Source organism: Miscanthus floridulus, chromosome 2 (assembly GCF_019320115.1).
Source record: "Miscanthus floridulus cultivar M001 chromosome 2, ASM1932011v1, whole genome shotgun sequence".
Taxonomy (NCBI): Eukaryota; Viridiplantae; Streptophyta; class Magnoliopsida; order Poales; family Poaceae; genus Miscanthus; species Miscanthus floridulus.
The window spans coordinates 162578052-162597361 of record NC_089581.1 but is presented as its reverse complement, the minus strand read 5'-3'; the positions used below and the strand labels follow the sequence as shown (position 1 = coordinate 162597361).

At 45.9% G+C, this 19310-nt stretch overlaps 2 protein-coding genes across 3 annotated transcripts; both read left to right on the top strand.

Annotated features, from left to right (window-relative positions):
• Nucleotides 1-318: 318 nt before the first annotated feature.
• LOC136540395 (SNAP25 homologous protein SNAP32-like) lies at nucleotides 319-3916 on the top strand. Its single transcript, XM_066532402.1, has 6 exons — nucleotides 319-459; nucleotides 1273-1633; nucleotides 2946-3036; nucleotides 3110-3234; nucleotides 3352-3449; nucleotides 3587-3916. Exons 2-6 carry the CDS (start codon nucleotides 1310-1312, stop codon nucleotides 3684-3686), a joined length of 738 nt encoding a protein of 245 aa, XP_066388499.1. The 5' UTR covers nucleotides 319-459; nucleotides 1273-1309; the 3' UTR covers nucleotides 3687-3916.
• A 10530-nt stretch (nucleotides 3917-14446) lies between these two features.
• On the top strand, nucleotides 14447-17543 carry LOC136540394 (microtubule-destabilizing protein 60-like). 2 transcript variants are annotated; one of them, XM_066532401.1, is made up of 9 exons: nucleotides 14447-15470; nucleotides 15561-15612; nucleotides 15700-15756; nucleotides 15845-15922; nucleotides 16031-16150; nucleotides 16418-16516; nucleotides 16626-16783; nucleotides 16937-17002; nucleotides 17128-17543. In XM_066532401.1, exons 1-9 carry the CDS (start codon nucleotides 14536-14538, stop codon nucleotides 17150-17152), a joined length of 1590 nt encoding a protein of 529 aa, XP_066388498.1. In that variant the 5' UTR covers nucleotides 14447-14535; the 3' UTR covers nucleotides 17153-17543. The 2 variants fall into 2 exon arrangements, with proteins under 2 accessions (XP_066388498.1, XP_066388497.1); XM_066532400.1 differs by having other exon boundaries at nucleotides 17115-17543.
• Nucleotides 17544-19310: the final 1767 nt, after the last annotated feature.

Genomic DNA, 19310 nt, shown 5'->3' with positions numbered 1-19310 from the left:
TAGTTGACCCCAATTCTAAACTTTGGCACTACACAAAAAGAAGATTCCTTGTCACATCAAACTTACGGTACATGAAGTACTAAATGTTGACGAAATCAAAAACTAATTGCACAGTTTGGTTGTATTTTACGAGACGAACGTTTTGAGCGTAAATGATGGGACAACTATTACCAAATAAAAACAAAACGGTAGTGTATCTACAGTGCCGCTACAGTAAACCGGGCGGCGCAGATTCTGGCGAACTAAACGTGGCCCTGTTTTCTGTCTCTCTTCTCCCGTTCACCCCCCCCCCCGCCTATACGGTCCACTCGACCGTTTTCTGAATCTCCCGGGTCAGTCCGCATCAAAGCAACCGTCAACTGAACACGCCCGCGACCGCCGCCGCCGCCCTAGTGCCCTACCTCAGCTGCCCAGGTCTTCGTCGGACCCTTCTCCGGCGACGAGCACCCACCACACCAGGTATGCCCCCCGCTCCCCGCCCCCTCTCTTGTCTCTTCCCTTATTGTGTGCAAAGCGGAGCACCCGAACCCTAGCTCAAGCTATTTGGCTATCTGTATTCGGATCTGATCTAATCACAAGCATGTATTATGCCTATTAACTTTGTTTTTTTTTTTTTGGGGGGGGGGGGGGGGGGGGGGGGGGGCTCAAATCATCTTCTGTACATTGTACACTGCCTTATATCGGATCCGCCCCTGGATGTTCTGTTGGCAGATAGGTAGATAGCGCACCCGTGATTCTGAGGTTGGCATGACCTCGCACGAGCAGTAGTTCTGGTTTGGCTCAGCGCATATGTTTTGAATCAATCGCAGTTGGCTTGTTGGTACTGGGCATAATCCATTATTCCAAGATTGTCAATTTCAAGGTCATGGTCTTTATATGGGATATTTGGCTTGTGCTTACTCCTTCTGCAGTTGAGTTGTAATTTGTTGTTACTGCTGTTATGATTCAAAGCTTCACAACTGGTATTCCAAGAAAATATGGCTTTAGTCATGGGAAGTTAGATCTTGGTGTAAATTAAAAAGCCATTCAGCATTCTTTGATTCCTATGCTTTTTCATAATGTTTCATTTGCTTTTCAATGCTGGCTTAGCCTTCACCTGTTATTTTCACTCACAACAAAAATCTTTAACAAACCATTTTTTTTTTGTTGATAAGAATGCACACAACTTCTTGGGACTGAAAGGCTATGTTGTTGTTGCATAAGAATGCACACAACTACCTGATTGTTCCCCTAAATCCTGATAAAATCCTATTATTTTCCTTTTTGTTGCAGACATCTGGTCGTCAGTACAGAACTTGAACAGATTGTGATGTCGGTGCCAGTGTATAAGAAACAATACTCATTGGGCACCCCTGCCCACAAGACAAACCCGTTTGTTTCAGATTCTGATTCTGAAGGGCCATCAAGGGAACAGTCTGTTCCAGTACGACGCACCAATCAATCTGTGCAAGAGTTGGAAGATTATGCTATAACCAAAGCACAAGAAACCACACACAAAGTAAATGATTGTGTCAGGGCTGCTGAAGCCATCAGGGAAGATGCTACACAAACCATGCTAACTTTGCACCGTCAAGGTGAGCAGATCATGCGGTCTCATCAAGTAGCAGCTGACATTGAGCAGGACCTTACAGTGGTAAGTTCTCTATCTTTTGATCATTGGATAGCCCAAGTATACAATAGTTGAATAGTACCTTCCAACAACTATTTTATCTCAAAATAAGTTGAACTTCTGTACAATACAGTATGTTGGTACTTGGTACCCAGTTCAGTGATCAGACACCTTGTCAAAACATTGGCCTTTCAAAATATTTGATGGAGATGCGTAGATGTGTACATGACTTGTATAAGTACATATTTTGATCGACATGCACCTTCGTAACAGAAACTGCGCCGAACTATTGTACAGATACATGTTGAGCAGTTATCACACTATGATCTGTAACCAGGGGTGGGCAAAAAAAACTGAAACTGAAACCGAGACCGAAATACCCGAATTTTCGGTCCTCGGGTACTAGTTCGGTTCCAAGTTGGTAGAGACCGAAATTCTTTAGTAGTCTTTGGTCTGCACTGTCGGGTACCTGAACAACCCGATATTTAATCCAACCTCAAGTTTCCAAATTCCAAGCGACACAGCCTGTCCCACGCTCCCTCCCGCCCACACTAATGCAGTTGAGTTCTGAAAGTATATGAAGTCTGTCTCAACTCTGTTAGTCTGTGCTGTTGCCTATTGCCACCTGCCAGTCTGTGCTACTTCGTGGAACAAAAGTGCCATGCACTGCTGCTGTCATGTGTTGTCAGCCTATTATAAAGTTTATTTACTAGTACGTGTTTGTGTCGCCAAAGGCCTAATACTGGAGTATGTGTGTACGTGTTCAGCTGTTCCTGCAAAGTACAGACTGCACCGCTGCAGTCCTGTTGACTATTGAAAGCCATCTCGGTTACGACCGAAATACTGACCCGATAAATCGGGTACCCGATCTTTGAGGGACTAAACTCCTATGTTAAATTTCGGGTATCGATTCTTGAAGACCGAACGTTTTTAAAAGCCGAAGAGACTGGACCAAACAGTCGGTCAGGACCGAGCGCCCAGGCCTATCTTTAACCCTCTTCTCTTTTTGTTTCTGTATGTTGTGAATCACCAATTACTGGGCCAAATCATGCTTGCTAATTGTCATTCAGAGTGATAACTATATTTGGAATCTTATGATTTAGCACAGCTAAGAATTAATTGGATGGTATTAGCGTACATGGTTTTCCTTCTGTTTTGTTGTCACTATTGCTTTTGCGATTCATGGGTTCATTCTGAGTTTTTGACTGAGCTCTACATATATAAGGATGAGTTGTGTTGTTCCTGTTTTTTGTTTTTTTAATTCATTATCATGCTATAAATGTTTGGTGTTGCTCAATTCACTGCAATAATATGTCAAAACTTTTGTTGTCTTCAGAGTGAGAAGCTCCTGGGAAGTCTGGGTGGACTATTTTCAAAGTCATGGAGGCCAAAGAGAAATCAACAGATAAAAGGACCAGTCTCAGGAAGTATGTTATTGTAGACTACAGTTAATTTGTCAGACTTATTTTTTGCTTAGCTAAACGTTTTGAGTTGTGGCAGATAACTATTCTGCGACGACAGCTAACCACACGGAACAGAGGTGGAAGCTAGGAATTGCCCCAGCACGTCAAGAACGTCCCAGTCATGTACAAACCACACCTGTATCTGCAATGGAAAAAAATCAGGTCTGTCTTCAGAATTAACTATGAAGTGTGTGACCTATGGAACCAAGTACTATCTTCTCTACATTTTTTCTTCTAGTTCTTCATCAGAGTTAAAGATTGATTTCTTTCTTTCTTTAGGCTGAGAGAGCAAAGCAGGATGATGCACTTTCCGACCTGTGTAGCACGTTGGGACAACTCAAGGAAATGGCAGTGGATATGGGCACAGAAATTGACAGGTAATATTGCCGTAGTGACTTCTCTATAGATACCACAGCACACCATTAAGCAAATTGATGCAGAAGACTCTCGGCTGTGCTATCTACTGCTATCTATTGTGTATACAGTTTGATGGAGGTTTTGATCTTGCTTGCAGGCAAAACAAAGCTCTGGTTCCTTTCAGCGACGACGTCGATGAACTGAATTTCAGACTGAAAGGCGCGAATCAATGGGGACGCCGGTTGCTGGGCAAGTGATACGGAGCCAGGAATTCGGGCAGTTTGGAGACCGTCGCCTGAACTGCAGGATTTAAGAAGAACCTTGTTGTTTTACATGTTTTAGAGAAAATAGAAAGATCCTTGTATTTTCTGTTTGGACGTAAAAAAAAAAGATCCTTGTATTGAACTGAGAACATTCGAATTCCAGTGTTGTATAACAAGCAGCCCCAAATTTGTTGAGAGAAAGGTAGTCCGATATGATTGTGCTTTGTCGAAGTTCAAAACTTATCACCGTTGGCGTTGGCTTCTCATTTCTGCGTAGTTCAGTTTGATGCGCATAAGGTCATGCTCAAGGTCAAGCTTACAACTTCTGAACAACGGCAACAAGCTAGCACGCCTTGCGTTGCGTGGCGCCATGCCCCGCCGCCGACGTGCTGATTGCAACAGTGTTTTTTCTCACAAAAGCTAGCACCAGATAGGCTTATCAGCCTAGAAACTAACCCGCGGCTCTCTACTTCCTCCATCTGCTCGATAGAATGCACAAGATGCCAAGTCTTCCAACAGAGCGGCGCTTGCCTGCAACACCAGGTGCCATTCAGCCCTGGACGGATCGACGTGCTGGCCGTGTACCGCCGTGCAAGCGCTACAACTACAAGATGGAGGTGAGCGCATCTACTCCGTGTGTTTTTGTTCGTTGTCTTGTGCCGTGCTCGTGAGGTCCTGCCTCTTGTACTCAACGCTCGCCTACGTAAAAAACCATGCCCCGCCGTTGTCACTTGTCACCTTCAAGCATGGATCGAGCGAACAGGCCAACCCAGGCCCTTTCGTTAGGATTAGGGCCCGTTTAGATTCCAAAAAAATTAGATTCCAAAAAAATTTGTGCAGTTCCCGTCACATTGAATCTTGCGGCACATGCATGAAGTACTAAATAAGACGAAAAAACTAATTACACAGTTGGGTGAGAATCACAGACGAAACGTGAACCTAATTAATTCATAATTAGACACTAATTGCCAAACAACGAAAGTGCTACAGTAGCCAAAATCCAAATTTTTTTATCTAAACGGTGCCTTATTTGGCTTGTTTTGTCTTGTTTTCGGCAACAGTCAACAAATAGTATTTTTTCTCACACTAAATCAACCAACAGTACTTTTAAACATGGCTTATAAGTCAAACACGACGAAGAGGGGCTGTTAGCCTGCTAGGTGCTAGCCTAGTGCTACTTTGCGGCTTGCACGGAGGCACGGTAGCCGAGTGCGGAGCGCGCGGCCAGGAATGTTCCCCGACGACGTCAGGCTCGCGCCGAGCGCGCACCCGCACCGCGTCGTGGCACGCGCGACGACGACGAAGCCGAGCGGCACCCACGGGCGCGGCGAGCAGCCGAGAGCCGAGCGGGACGGCCTGCCCCTCGTGGCGGCCGGCGCCGGGCAGCGTGGCACGCTGTACGACTCGTTCGAGTTCAACGCGATGGTCGTGCGGCTGAACCGGGTGCTGATCGGGGACGGTGGCGAAGCGAGGCGGCCGCGCAAGGCCGCCGGCAGCTGGGTCAACGCGCCCAAGGTGCTCTTCAGGAAGATCAAGTGCGCGTTACTTGGCGGCGGCCGGCGTGGCGACGGCTGACGAGCGGTGTAACGTCGTTGTTGCTCATCTCCACCTCGGCCTCTACGTGCGCACGTTGATTTGTGCTGGTCGACGACACGACGCTGAGGCTTTTATGTAAAACACTGAAACCAAATCAGTAGTGTACGTAATACGAAGGTTGAATAAATGATGATTCAAGAAAACTTGTGTCTGGCAAACTAGAGGCCGTGAATTTGTTCCTCTTTTTCGTCCAAGAAGCATAATTAAAGGTCGGTGTATCATGCCGCGCATTGCAACTGGCGGCGAACGAGGCGGGATGAGCAAAGGCAAATGCCGGCTGAGCGTGACGGACTGCCGACCGTCGATGAGGTTCTTCGTGCTTTTCTTCACTCGCATTTGGACAAACACACAATGCCGACCGGTGGCTGAACCCTGAAAACGGGAATATGCGAGCTGGATCGTGAGAATTCCGTTGCCCCGGAATCACGTCGCCGTCACTGCTTCTCCACGTCAGCCTCCACGTCGATAACCCACAACTGACCCAATCCAAAAAGGCCTTTTCCATGTGTGCCATTATAAAAGATGCTCCATTCCTATATGTCACCAAAAAGTTTACACGAACCCTGATGCCATGACGCTAAACTCTTTTGTCCAACACATCATTCCGTCCAGTTTTGCTCCTAATGATGGGTAACGGCGCAGCCAAATGACTTAGATGCTCTTAGGCTTGAGAGGCTCTGTGAACTAGTTGCTTTGCTTCTGTGCCATTCCCAGGCCAGTCCCAGACCGAGCGTTTTTATACCAAAGCCAGGGTTGTTGGCGCCAACTGAGCCCTTGGTTTCTCCTCCTATGTATAGGTCCTCAGCTCTATTTGTGTGTGTGAGTAGTCATGGATGAATGGATGTATGGATAAATGGATGAATCAATCAATCAATATTAAATGATGAATATGAAGATTGCTCATTTATCCAAAATACAACAATATATGAGAACAATATAACAACAATTAGAGTACTACAATAGTAAACAAATATTCATCACATAACAGCAGCTACCTTATTGTTTTTCATCACAAAGGTTTCATGGCACCAACATGTCACCAATATTCATCACATAGCAGCTAAGTTATTAGTTTTCATCTACAGCTAAGTATTGTCATGTCATCACAGAACATTCATCACAGAGAAAAAAACAATCGTGCCATCACATAGCAGGTGTTTTTACAGAACCACATCACCAAAAGAACATTGAGCAGGCAACTTTCACTGCAGCTAGAGCTTCTTCTTGCTTCTGGTATTTGAAGCAGGGCTGGCTGGGCTGGCTGCTGCAACTTAGAGCTTCTTTGGTGCAAGCTTCTACTTGATCCCTATCTTCCTCCTTGGTGAAACTTGGGGCAGCAGAGTCTCCAGTGGCTCTGTCTCTATTGTAATGGAGTCTTCATGAAAAGAGGTCAGGTGCACAGTTGGATTGGAACTGGGTCATTGGAACCAGTTACAGACCTTGTGGCAAAAAGACAGAGTGTGCTTTAGCATTAGCAGTCATAATAGAAGTGTTGTGATCAATTGAAGAGCTGGTAAACATACTTGTTAGACACACTGTTTGAACCTGAGCTTGAAGTAGTAGTGGTAGCTACTCCCTTGCTCTTCTTGGCACTAGAAGAAGAAGATTTTCTCTTCCTTTTCTTGTGTGTAGCATTGACCACTGTCTTATTGTGTGGGAACATCAACTGGGATGGAGTAGCAACCACAATGCTAGTCTCTGTGTTACAGCTCGCTGCTTTTTTCAGTCTTTTCTTTGGAAAACCCCTGCATAGAAAAAGTTACATTAGTTAACTAAGTTATTGAAGCTGTACATGTATCTGCAAAGTAATTTAATTACATAGTTTACCTTTCAGCCTCCATTGCAGCTATATCTTCTATATTCCCATTCTTATAAGTGTACCAGTGATGCCCTAACTCATGGTAGATGGGGCACTCATGTTTCTTTGCCCTCTTCTTGCTACTGCCTCCCTCAAGTAATGATTTTATCCTATTGTTCCTTCTACCTCCTGTGGACCTAAGACAGGGAGGGTGCATGAAAAAACCATTAGTAGCGTTGGGCCACATGCTTTTGTTAGGAATACAAGGGATGGAACCCTCATATGCAGCTCTGAATTTGTTGGCAGAGAAGTAATCATCCACATGGTCTTCTAGTTTTTTGCTAGGACTTGAAGTAATGTAGGCTATTGCATGCTTGCATGGGATTCCTGACCCCTACCAAACCCTACGGGAACAAGTTCTGTCAAGTAGGCTGACTACAAACCTGAAGCCACTACCTCCCTTAGCACATAGTTCTGCCACACCATCAGGGGAGGCTGTGATCACTTCAATGTCCAGGTTGTAACTGTCCTTCCTTAGCTTATGCAGGATGTGAGGCAGAATCTTTCCCTCCAACTTCTTGGCTACTGTAACACCCCGGTGTTATGCCTGCATTTAGGCACTACAAATCATACATATCATGCATCATCAAGCATCATAATCATACATGCCTAATCATGTAAATAACAATTGAAACACTGCTTCAAAACATTTGAAACATGTTGTGAAACCTAAATGTTGCATACCTTTGTTAGAATTGTTTTGCCCTGATTTTGCTTGCTAGGTTAGTAAAACATGTTTGGCTACTATTGTAAATCATCTAGGATTATTTAGTTCAATTTTTGGAGCAAGGTTTGTATTCAAATTAATTCAAAATTTTGCTTCCAAAGTAATTTCCCAAAAATTAGGGTTTTGAGTTAAACATGGACTTTGATTTTATAATTCAAAATCTAGAAAGAATTTGGCTTTGGGCATAAAAGCAAAGTTGTAGAGAATTAAATTCTAATCAACTTTCATTTTTGGTACATTTTCAAAAGATATCATTTTCTTGCTCAAAATAATATTTGAAAGCTGGCATTTAAAAATTTCTTGAAAATATAAATGAAAAAGGGTTTTTCTCAATCGCGGGCCGCCGCCTCGCTTCTGGTCCACGGCCAAAGCCGGCACAGCCAGCCTCCCGCCGCGCCGCACGCCTCGCCTTGACCCAGCCCAGCCCAGCGCTGCGCCTGGCCTGCCTCCGCGCTCGCCTGCCCACTGACGCGCCACGCCGCGCCCGACCACGGCAGAGCTCGCCCACCACGCGGCGGCCATGCGCCGTCGACACCGCCGCGCATCGCAGCCAGCCTGCGCCCACGCCCACGCGCCCGCCTACTCCTGCTGAAGCCGATGCGCTCGCTTGCTCACTCCTGCGCTGCCTCTCCTCCCGCGAGCACCGAGCGCCCCCACTCTTCCCCTCGCCGTGCCACCGCACCCGCCGGCCAAATCCACCGCGCCTTCTCCACCTCGGCCAGCGACCATGCGCCCGTAGCTCTGCCTCGCTCTCCGGCACGTCGTGCTCGCGCCTGTGCCGACTAATTGAGCTCAGGTAGCGCCGTCTCGAGCCTCGCCACCGTCGGCCATGGCGCCGCCGTGCTCGGCTGCCATGGAAGGCACCTTCCTCCTCTTCTCCAACCCTGCCGAGCTACCTTCCTGCCTTCGCCAGCCTCTCGCGAACCTCATGCTCCCGCTAGCTCGCCCTGTCACGGCTGGCAATGGCTGCCGGCCTCGTGGCCGAGCCGCGCCGCCGCGACGTCGTAGTGCCGGCGTGGCATTCGCCTCGGCCGAGCTAGGCCGAGAGGCCGTGGGCCGACGCCCTGCCGGGCCGTCTCCCCCATCCCTTCGCTCGGGCCGCGCAGGCCAAATGTGGCAATGGGCCGAGTGCTTCCAGCAGGCTGGCCCAGTAGCGATAGGATGAATTGTTTTTAATTTTTCTTTATTATTTGAAGATAGAAATGGTTTGGAAAATGTTTGGGTACTCAAATTTGCTCCAAAACTGTTGAAATAAATTTTTCTAAGTTCCTTATCATCAGATCTACTTGGAAAAATTATTGCATGTCGTTTTTGAAATACTTTTCTGTAGAACTTTATTTAATCATGTATATTGCTGATAACTTGAAAAATGTGTAGAAAAATCTATAGGCTTCAGAAAAACATGATTCTAAGTTTGTTAATCTTCTTATGTAATGTACTTCCCAAGAAAAATATATTTCATGCATGTGCTATGGGAAAATCTTGAGGTGTAGTTCAAGTACCTTTAATGGCTGATTTTTGTTATTTTAGCTAGAGAGCAAACTTTGTATAAAACATGCATGTGATAATTTTTGTACAGTCATTGTATGCTATGAAGAACCTAGGAAAAATACTAACTCTGCTGTTTGCCACTTTTCACAGTTCAAAGTATTTTTATGTTCATAATCATGCCATAGCTTGTTATTTTTGTGTAGGCTAATCCACTCATTCAAATACCATGAAAATCGGATAGTAGACTACTTAGGGTAGTACTATGCTGTAGTAATTTTCTAAGATTTTTCTAAGCAAGAAAAATAGAGGTTGCTATTCAAACCTATTATTAATTAGGGTTTAATTAAGTGTTGCTTTTTGTGGGATTAAGAAATTAGTAAAGCTTTGGTGTATCTTTGAAGCATTTAATAAAATGTGTTGACTTAACATATTAGTAGTAGAAGAGAATGCAGTAGATGACATGTGCTTGTAGTATATTTTCTTGGATGATGTTGACTACCTTGCATTCAAACATATCCATTGTATTCATCTCATCTGATGCACCAATTGCATAAGCACTTACGCACATTGCATCATACAGGATCGCAAACCGAGAACCCAGTCGTCATACCCGAGGAGCCCGAGGAGTAGTTCGAGGTGCAGCCGCAGAAAGTGCCCGAAGCCGACGAGGAGGACGTTGAGGAACTTCTAGAGTGCCCCGATCACCGTCCGAGCTCCTTCGAGAGAGGCAAGCCCCGGAGCATTTTCTCCCAGTTTACAATTATTTAATTAAATGCTTTACTTTAATTGATGCATTACGTTCAGGAGTTGTTTGCAACCGTTGCTGCATTATACCTTGTTTACCTTTGTTATACTATATCCTTGTTATCCTGGTATCCGCAGTCGAGTCAATGCTTAGCTGGCTTAGACCGGTAGAAGTTGGGTGATTTCCTGTCACCTACGAGCTATAGGTGGTTACCTGGATCTGCTTGGATGACTAGGAAGTCATGGTATAACTAAGTGTTAAATGAAGTTGAGACCGGACGGAGACTTGTAGAGTTTTGACTGTAGTGCTTTCCGTCTGTGTCGATTAAGGACTGACCGTTGTTGGGCCTCGAGTCATGTTGAACGCATACTTTACATTTAGCTAGCCGAATAAAGTACCTTCCGACCGCGAAGCTGGGAGATTATTCGGGCTGAGTAGATTACCTGCAGTGCACTGTGCCGGAGCAGGTGTGGTAGGACACGGGGGCGAGATGATAAGACCAAAGTGCAGTCGGTAGGGCCTCGGATACATGTGGTTCCTAGCAAACTCGAGATACCTGGATAGTTAACTCGGTGATTAATACCTCACTTTAGCGGGTGAGTGAGGTTTGTGTAAGGAATAAATCACTAGCTGGTTAGGAATCGATTCGAATCGCCATCGCTCCTGGATAGTGAGCACTTGACTTGAGTTACTTTATCATAGTAAATGTTTATGGAACACTTGGACAGTTATAATGGATATGACAGTATGAAAGTTGTTTAATGATCATTGGTTATCATTATCTGCTTAATCACATGTTCACTCTAGTATAGGTGCAAAATCTAGTCGACAGGTTAATAACAATTAACTTGACAATAATACTTTAAAAAGGGTCTTGAAATGCTAAAAATGCTTCTTTTTGCAAATAAGTCAGCTATCCTACTATAAAGCCCTTCATAATCCTTGGTGTCACTTATTTTCGGTTATGTCGGGTAAGTCTAGCTGAGTACCTTCTCGTACTCAGAGTTTTATTCCCACTTGTTGCAGATGGGCAGATGTATTACGGCTACTGTATCAACTGCTTGTATCCTGCGATGAGTGATGCTTAGGACCATGAGCATGGTCATTCCTTACGTCTCGTCTGATACTTTTGTTGGAGATGATCATTCGCTGGCACTGTATTTAAACTCTGAGTGAGTGTGTGTGTGGTTTGAACAAATGACTTCCGCTACTTTTATTCGAACTTGTTTTGTAATAACTATGTTGAAACTCTGATGTATCTGAGATTGCGAACTTTTATGTAAAATATGATGGTGACCGCTAAACTTATTACGATCTTGGCTGGAATGGAAGTTAATTTGAAATCCTTCGTGATTTCACGGACTACCGGGTTATACGGGCTTAAGTTTGCTAAATCGTCTGCTCTGGCGGATGATTTTCTTACTTAATTTCGTATAATTGGTCGGTTCTATTACAGCTACCTTCTTCCTATGGTTCTATTTGATAAAAATCTTCTGTCTTATAGTGTTCAACAAGTCATCCAGGTGCTTTATCTTCTCAGGTTTGATCCAATTATTGAATGACTCTGCCAAATTATTAGTCACATAATCAACCTTTGACAATGTCCTGTACTGGCTCCTAGTCCAAAGTTTCTTGTGAGTTTCTTGTAGATACTTCATTGCCTCAGGTTTGGCTGTAGCCATTACTTGATAGTGCTTCTCAAACATGTAAGGGCTCCATGAATTTGAAGAAGCTCACAAGTGATCATTAAATACCTTATCATTGTATCTCTTCTTGAAATTCTGTACTAAGTGATACATACACTCTCTATGTTTAGCATTTGAAAAAACTTCACTAACCCCATTCATGTCTGTCTGGCCACAATCTGTGCAGAATGTCAAGCCCTCTAGGGTGCCTATTGCTTCCTTCAACCTCTCCATAAACCACACCCAATTCTCATTGGTTTATGAGTCAATTACACCAACAACTACCGGATACATCTAGTTGTGCCCATCTACTGCACAAGCAATGCACAACTATTCCCTAAACCTTCCTGTTAAAAATATGCTATCTACTACAAGATATGGTCTACAGCCTCTAAAAAATCCATCAACACATGGTTTCAGTGCAAAGAATAGCCTATTGAACCTCATCTTATTGTTGATTGTGTGATTATCAATGACAAGAAATGATCTAGGACTTGATTCTTCTAACTGGGCCTTAAGCCTATACAGGTTATTAAAACTTTTGCCTCAAGGCCCATAAATCTTATCCATGGCAAGATTTTTATCTTTATACACTCTCTTGTAGGGCACCACAAATTTGTGTGCATCCTTCAACCTCCTTTGCAGTTCTGTTACACCTAGAGTTCCATCTTCCTTTAGCTAATCAATCACCTGACTGCACATCTAGAACTGTGTTACCCCTACACAGATTCCTTGCCTCCTAGTGCTCTGACACTCATCAGGGTAGGGGTTCCTTTTCACCTGCAAAACAGTCAAGTAATGCACTTATTACAAGCCACACAATGTAAAAAAATAGGGAGCAGTCAATGAAAACAATGTACTAACATATTGCCTTAATATTGTGCCCATCACTTAGAGTTGAGGTATGAAGTCTCCATCTGCAACCCTCACTCTGTTGTGAGCAGCTCACCCTATACCTCCCTGTATCACTCTTCTCAATGTCATAGTTGAACTCATGTTTAACAGCATGAGTAGCTAAAGCAATCTTAAAAGCATCCATGTCTAAATACACTATTCCTACTGACATAGGAGGGTCCTTCTTGTCATAATCAACATCAGGTATATGTTCAGGTTCTATATCTTTAACCATATTATCTATGTCTTCTACTTCATTATTAGAGGATTCATCATCAGAGTCTGTCTTAGAGGATTCATCAGCACCAGAACTCTCACCTTCACATTATCTACTCCCACCTTGGCTTTGAGGATTGGGAGGATGTAGGGGGTATTGGAGACAAGGTCAATATACAACCCTTCCTCATCAACACCCACATGCTCATTCATTGGGTTTGAGTTAGCTAGGTATTTAGGTTTAGTAGATTGAGTATGTGTGGCATGGCTTGGTTTTGCTAAGCTTGAACAAGCAATTAAAGGGGTGAATGGGGGTTCAACAGAGTTCACAGTGCTACTAGAATCCCAATCAAGAATCATAGGGGGGCTCACTACTTGGGCTATGATATGCAACAGTCAACAAACAACATTTGAAAGCCTTATATTTTGCAAACATTTCAACTAAATCTTGATCAGTGCAGACTTGGATGTTCACTTTACTATCCATGCAGAAATAAAAGCACTCACTATGTCACCATAGTTACGAGGATACTTATCGACAACTTCAGCAACCAGGTCTGTGAAGTTAGTATGGTCAGCATCCATGACTTTGTTCAACGAAAACCACCACGCACGAGAAATTGGAGCAACAATTTATATTTCTAAGCTGTAGCTACTTTCTGTGTCCATCCTACAGATGAACAAGGAGCACGCAATCAACACTACAAACACGGGGCACAAACGCAGGGCACTAAATACCAATCAACACTGTAAACATGGGGCACCACGAAACCAAGGGGGAAAGCAGTGAACTCACTCGTCTGGAAGCCAATCCGGTCGCTCGCCCACGCCCTTGTTCCCCGCCATGCCACGTCTATCCTCTAGATCCATGGTCGAATCCACGCTCCACTACCCTATGTGCCGCCACAAGCACGAGGGATTCGTCGTCTTTTCTCCTAGCCGCCGCTACAACCTCCGCCGTCGGATCCGCCGCCGTTAGGGTTTCTCCACCGCTAGGGTTAGAGAACTGAGGGAGTCGAGCGAGAAGAGAGAGTGTGAGATTGAGAGAGATGCCGATCAATATCGGTCAACATAGCCTCCACATATGCCCGTGACTGAAAGGGCAACATGGATATTTTTCCTGTCCGGTCCCACATGTAAGAGCTGTCAAACGGTCAAAACCAAACAGAATAAAGACGGAATGGCATGTTGAACAAACAAATTTAGCGTCATGACACCAAGATCCATATAAACTTTTTAATGACATGTTGGAATAAAGCATATTTCATAACGACACCCAAGTAAAAGGCTCGATCCAATACACACGAAACAGAAACACCTGGATGACGTTGGGGTCCACGAGTCTCGGAGCCCCACATGTCAAGGACTTGAGCGCGTCCAATGGGGCGAAGAACTAGCACAGCTATTCGAGCGCCTCGGGCGGAGCGCCTCGGAAGAACTAGCCGTTACGCGTCCAGGCTCCAGCCCCCCAACGTTCCCTTTTCCCATCGCCGCCTCCCCCTCCCCCTCCCCCCTTTTCTCTGTTCCCCATACCCACGGAAACATCTCGTCAACCCAAATCCATCCACCCACAAGGCGGAATCCACGATCCAGTCCGATCCCCGCCGCGCGCCGAGCTCCAAACCCTAGCGATGTCGACGGCGGCGGCCGCAAAGACTCCGACCAAGCCCCTGGGCCCCGCGGCCGCGGGTGCCAGGACTCCGACCAAGCCCCAGCCCCCCGCGGCGGCCAAGACGCCGTCCAAGACACCCTGCCCCTCTCGCGCGCGGTCCTCGCACACATCCGAGAACTCCAACCCCAACATCCCGGGCACGCCGCCTCCCCCGCAGCCGACGCCGTCCAAGCCCGTCCTCAAGTCCCCGGCGGCCGCTGGCGTCAGGTCCGCCACCGCGAAGAAGAAGCCCTCCACGCCCGCGCCCGCGCCCGCCGCGCCGCCGCCGGAGCGGGAGCGGCGATTCCTCGTGGCGAAGAAGGGCGCGCGGCGGAGGCGCAACGTCGGGGCCATGGGAGGCGGCGGGGGCGGGGGAGAGATCGACTTCGACAAGGTCCGCGAGGCCGCCCGCGAGGCGCTGCGCGCGTCGCAGGGAGAGTTCTTCCGCAAGGAGCTCGCCGCGTGCACCGCCACCGTAGAGGTGCAATTGGGACAGGAGGAGCAAGAGGAGGAGGAGGAGGAGGGGAAGCCGGTGGCTGAAGAGGATGTGAAAGGTGGAGCATTCGAGGAGCGGCAGGAGGAGGAGACCGACGCGGAGCTGGAGGGGAGCAGCAAGGTTAGGGCGATGAGGACGAAGGCAATGGCAAAGGCGATGACCAGCATTCCAGATCCTGGCTCTGGCCGCGTCAAGCATATGGTACAGGCCTTCGAGAGCCTACTCAACATCTCCGGCGCCACCTCAGATGCAGAAAGGGCCGGTGAGGGCTCATGGGCGCTGCCCGGGTTGCAGCTGTGGAAGGAGAAGCCTGAAGAGGCTGATCTGGGGTTCCCACCAGTGTCGGTGTTCTCTTCGGCTGATTTCCAGAATGCAGGGTCTAATCAACTCTGCTCGTCACTAGATGGAAACACCGACAGGTTGGTTGATGTCGACAAACATGCACAAGGAAGTGCTTATGATTTTCACTCAAATGCAATTTTCTGATCACAGTTTGTCACCCATTTTAGGTTGAGCTGGGACAGCAGAACATCGGCTGGCGAGCGCAGGGACAGGAGAAGCGTAAGCCTGGCATAGTTTTTAGTTTTTTTTGGGTTGGTCATTGTGGAGCATATTCTCATATCTGAATGCATTCTTGCTCTCTGACAGTCAGCTGAGTCACTAAGGACCAGAACATCGGCGGGCGGGCGCAGGAGCAGGAGAAACGTAAGCCTGGCATAGGTTTAGTTTCTATTTGGTTTGGGTCATGTTAGAGCATATTCTAATATCTGAATGCATGCTTGCTCTCTGGCAGTCATCTGAGTCACTAAGGAGCAGCTGGAACAAAAAGCTCAAGGTCACCAGCCAGCATCCATTCAAGTTGAGGACTGAGGTAATAGCGCATCCTCAGTGTTGTCACAGTCACGACTCATGTCCTATAAGTTGACGTACTTTCTTCAGCTAGTTTGTGAAAATTCAGTCACCATGTTCTTTATGACAGCAAAGGGGAAAATTTAAAGAACAACAGTTCGTTCAAAAGGTTCAAGAGATGCTTGTAGAGGAAGAGAAAAAGCGTATTCATATTGCGCAAGGATTGCCATGGACTACCGATGAACCCGAGGTATGTTTAACTAACTTTTCTTGAAAGAGGGCTTGTGTCAACAACTTAGCATATGTCCATGTGACCATAGATTGATTGGGAAATTACTACCTATATGAATGTTCTTATTCTTCTCACAGCAATAGCTTATTTAGGAAAGTCGAAATAGTATCAAAGTTCTATGGAATATAAATATATAATTGCCTGATGTTTCTTTGGAACTGCAAAGTTTTTGTTTTTAGTATCTTGGTAAAATGGCGATTTTTTTACTCATTCTCTCCATTTCAGTGCTTGATAAAGCCTGCAATCAAAGAAAGAACGGAGCCGATAGACCTTGTTTTGCATAGCGATGTGCGTGCACTTGAACGTGCAGAATTTGATCATCATGTGAGCCTCTTAAAAACTCATTTTACATACTTTACTATCTGAGATGTAATATCAATGGAGTTAATTGATGTACCTAATATATTTAATCATGTTCGTTTTGAGAATTTAGGTTTTGGAGAGGAACAAGTTCGCTGAGCAACAAAGGCTAGAATGGGAAAGGCAACAGGAATTAGAGGAAGAAGAAAGGATTAGGCAACTGAGGAGGACTGAGCTAATTCCTAAAGCTCAACCCATGCCATACTTTGACCGCCCCTTCATCCCCAAAAGGTGATGACCAAGTTATATTTTGACTCTCTACAGGCTCAACAAGTTATCTTTTTTGTAACCTTTCACAGTACTGTTGGTTTACCTCAATACTTGAGAGATGTATTGTCATTTACACAACTAACAGTTAATTTTTTATCCGTTTTATCTGCATAGGTCGACAAAACCGACTACAGTTCCTGTGGAACCGAAATTCCACCTCAGGCCAGAAAAGCTATCCTGGTGAGTTTTTAGTGTCAAAAGATATAACTAAGTTGACATATTTGTGCATAAAACGTGTTTCCCGAGCCCTGTATTTATTTATCTGTGCAAAGCATGCTCACCATGCTGACAGTTACTGTCGACAGCGATGTATGGAGCTTGGAAAGCTGAATCCTCAACAGCAGTGCCAACATCCGCTATGGCAATCGAGAAATGCAGAGCATCGACACACATGATCCAACAATTGTTTCCACCTGTCCTCGTCTTATTCATTCTTGATTACTCTTCTCCTTCCATATGTGAAGAAATTGCTATCAGGCGTGTTTTTCTAGCTTTGCTTGGATCGCCTCGCCTCTAAGTTCTGTTATGTACATGCATATGCAAAATCGCTGGCTCTGTGCTTCAGATGCAATCCCACCAAGGTTGAAAATTTGTTGTCCAAGAAGCTGATAAAGAAATTCAAAGATGAATTTCGGTGGTATATTATTGACTAAAGTATTGGTTCTTGCCCGAGTAGTCCCAGTGTGCTTTTATATGGAATAGTCGAGTAATCTGTTGCTGATTTGGTGATGTATGTGCAGAAGTGTATTTTTTATTTGAAACAATATGTGCAGAAGCGTAGCAAAATGATACTTTGAACAATTCAAATTCTGAACAATTCCTCGGGCGAACAAAACTGTTTCATGAGCAACACAAACCGTTCATGAGCCAAATTTCAGCGAAATGAATAGGGGTATAACTGGAAAAAAAAAACTTGTTGAGCAAGATGCATTGACAGTCGATAGCTTGACGCCTGTGTGATTTCATCAATTTCGAGATGTGCTGGCAAAGTTTTTCAGAGGTGCTTGTAGAGTAGGGTTTGCGTACTGTGCTAATAGAGGGGTAAGTCTGCCTACGTGATTCACAAAAAAAAATATATAAAAAAGCGTAAATCTCGTATGAAAACAAAAGCAGCTCACAAGTCAGAGTGGATTCATTCAATTTCTGTGTTAGATTAGGCCCAGCCTGCTCAGGCACGGCCAAGGCATTCAGAGCAACCATCTTTTTTTTCGACGCAGAGCAACCATCATGTTTAGCTTAATCAGTCTTCATTCTGCGAGAAAATTGCTACTTCGCCATTATCAAACGTGGGCTTCGCTCTTTTGCCATCCCACAAATGGGATTCGCCCGTCTGTCATTTTCAAACGCGACGCACCGCCAAAATGCCCTGGACCAGTATATGTACCATATTTTGATTTTGATTTTTTTCGTTATTTTCTTTCCCCTTTTACCCCTCACCCATCCCCATCAGAACGAGATCTCCATCAGAACCGAGATCTCCATCAGAACCTTGTTCTGTTCGCACGACAAGGACCGGGAGGGAGAGAAGGAACGAGGGAGAGAGAGACGCCGCTAAGCAGCGAGGTGGTCGACGGCGCCGCCGTCGCCTCCCCCGGCCAGCCCACCGAGGCCGCCCCGACTCGCCGGCGCGTGGCCAGGACTTGCCGGCGCGCGGCCAGGTCTCGCCGGTGCGCGGGCAGCAAGCTGGTCGACGGCGCCGCCGCCTCCACGTCTTGCCTACCGCGGCCGCCCCCACTCGCCCACGCAGCCTGGTGTCACGACTCCGCCGTCGCCGCCGTGCTTCTCCAAGTGTTGGATGGACAACTTGCCAGATCTCATCCAAGGGTACGTATTCTTGCTGTTGTAGAAGTTCTCGTGGTAATCTAACTGTGCCAATTTAGTGTAGAAGTTCTCCAAGCGTATAGACTAGCATCTATTAGTGTAGATGTGATTGTAAATCTAACTGTCCCGTATTTTTTCTGTCCTAGGCTCGATGGAGAGCCTGAGCTTAGCTTAGCAGTGGTAGAACCTCCTGCACGGCAATTGCAGGCACCTCTTCTTGATTGGGAAGGTCCTGCACAGCAGATGCAGTCATCTTGTGTTGTTTGGCAAGCCCCTGCCCAGCAGCTACACGCACCTCTTGTTGACTGGGATACATTGCGCATTGAAGAAAGTCGAGATGAAGAGGGAAGAATAGAGATTGTTGATGATGAGCTTATGTATGAATTGCTGGGGTTTAGGGCCGAGGATGCAGCCCGAAAAGGTTGTACTACTGACGTAATCAATGATGTAGATGAGCATTTTGATACAACCGGGGCAGCCAATGATGTAGATGGGGATTTTGATACAACTGGGGCAGCCAATGATGTAGATGAGGATTTTGATACAACTGGGGTAGCCAATGATGTCGATGAGGATTTTAATACAACTGGGGCAGCCATTGATGTTGATGACTATTTACCAGGAGAGAGGATTGTGGTGCATGATCCAAATGGACCCAGCTTGGATC

Excerpts from the sequence above, each read along its gene's own strand:
- LOC136540395 (XM_066532402.1), top strand. The coding sequence starts at position 1,310 with ATGTCGGTGCCAGTGTATAAGAAACAATACTCATTGGGCACCCCTGCC. Across the intron at positions 1,634-2,945 it reads TTGAGCAGGACCTTACAGTG|AGTGAGAAGCTCCTGGGAAG; the intron begins GTAAGTTCTCTA and ends TGTTGTCTTCAG. Across the intron at positions 3,037-3,109 it reads AAAAGGACCAGTCTCAGGAA|ATAACTATTCTGCGACGACA; the intron begins GTATGTTATTGT and ends GAGTTGTGGCAG.
- LOC136540394 (XM_066532400.1), top strand. The coding sequence starts at position 14,536 with ATGTCGACGGCGGCGGCCGCAAAGACTCCGACCAAGCCCCTGGGCCCC. Across the intron at positions 16,517-16,625 it reads GTGCAGAATTTGATCATCAT|GTTTTGGAGAGGAACAAGTT; the intron begins GTGAGCCTCTTA and ends TTGAGAATTTAG. Across the intron at positions 16,784-16,936 it reads CGCCCCTTCATCCCCAAAAG|GTCGACAAAACCGACTACAG; the intron begins GTGATGACCAAG and ends TTATCTGCATAG.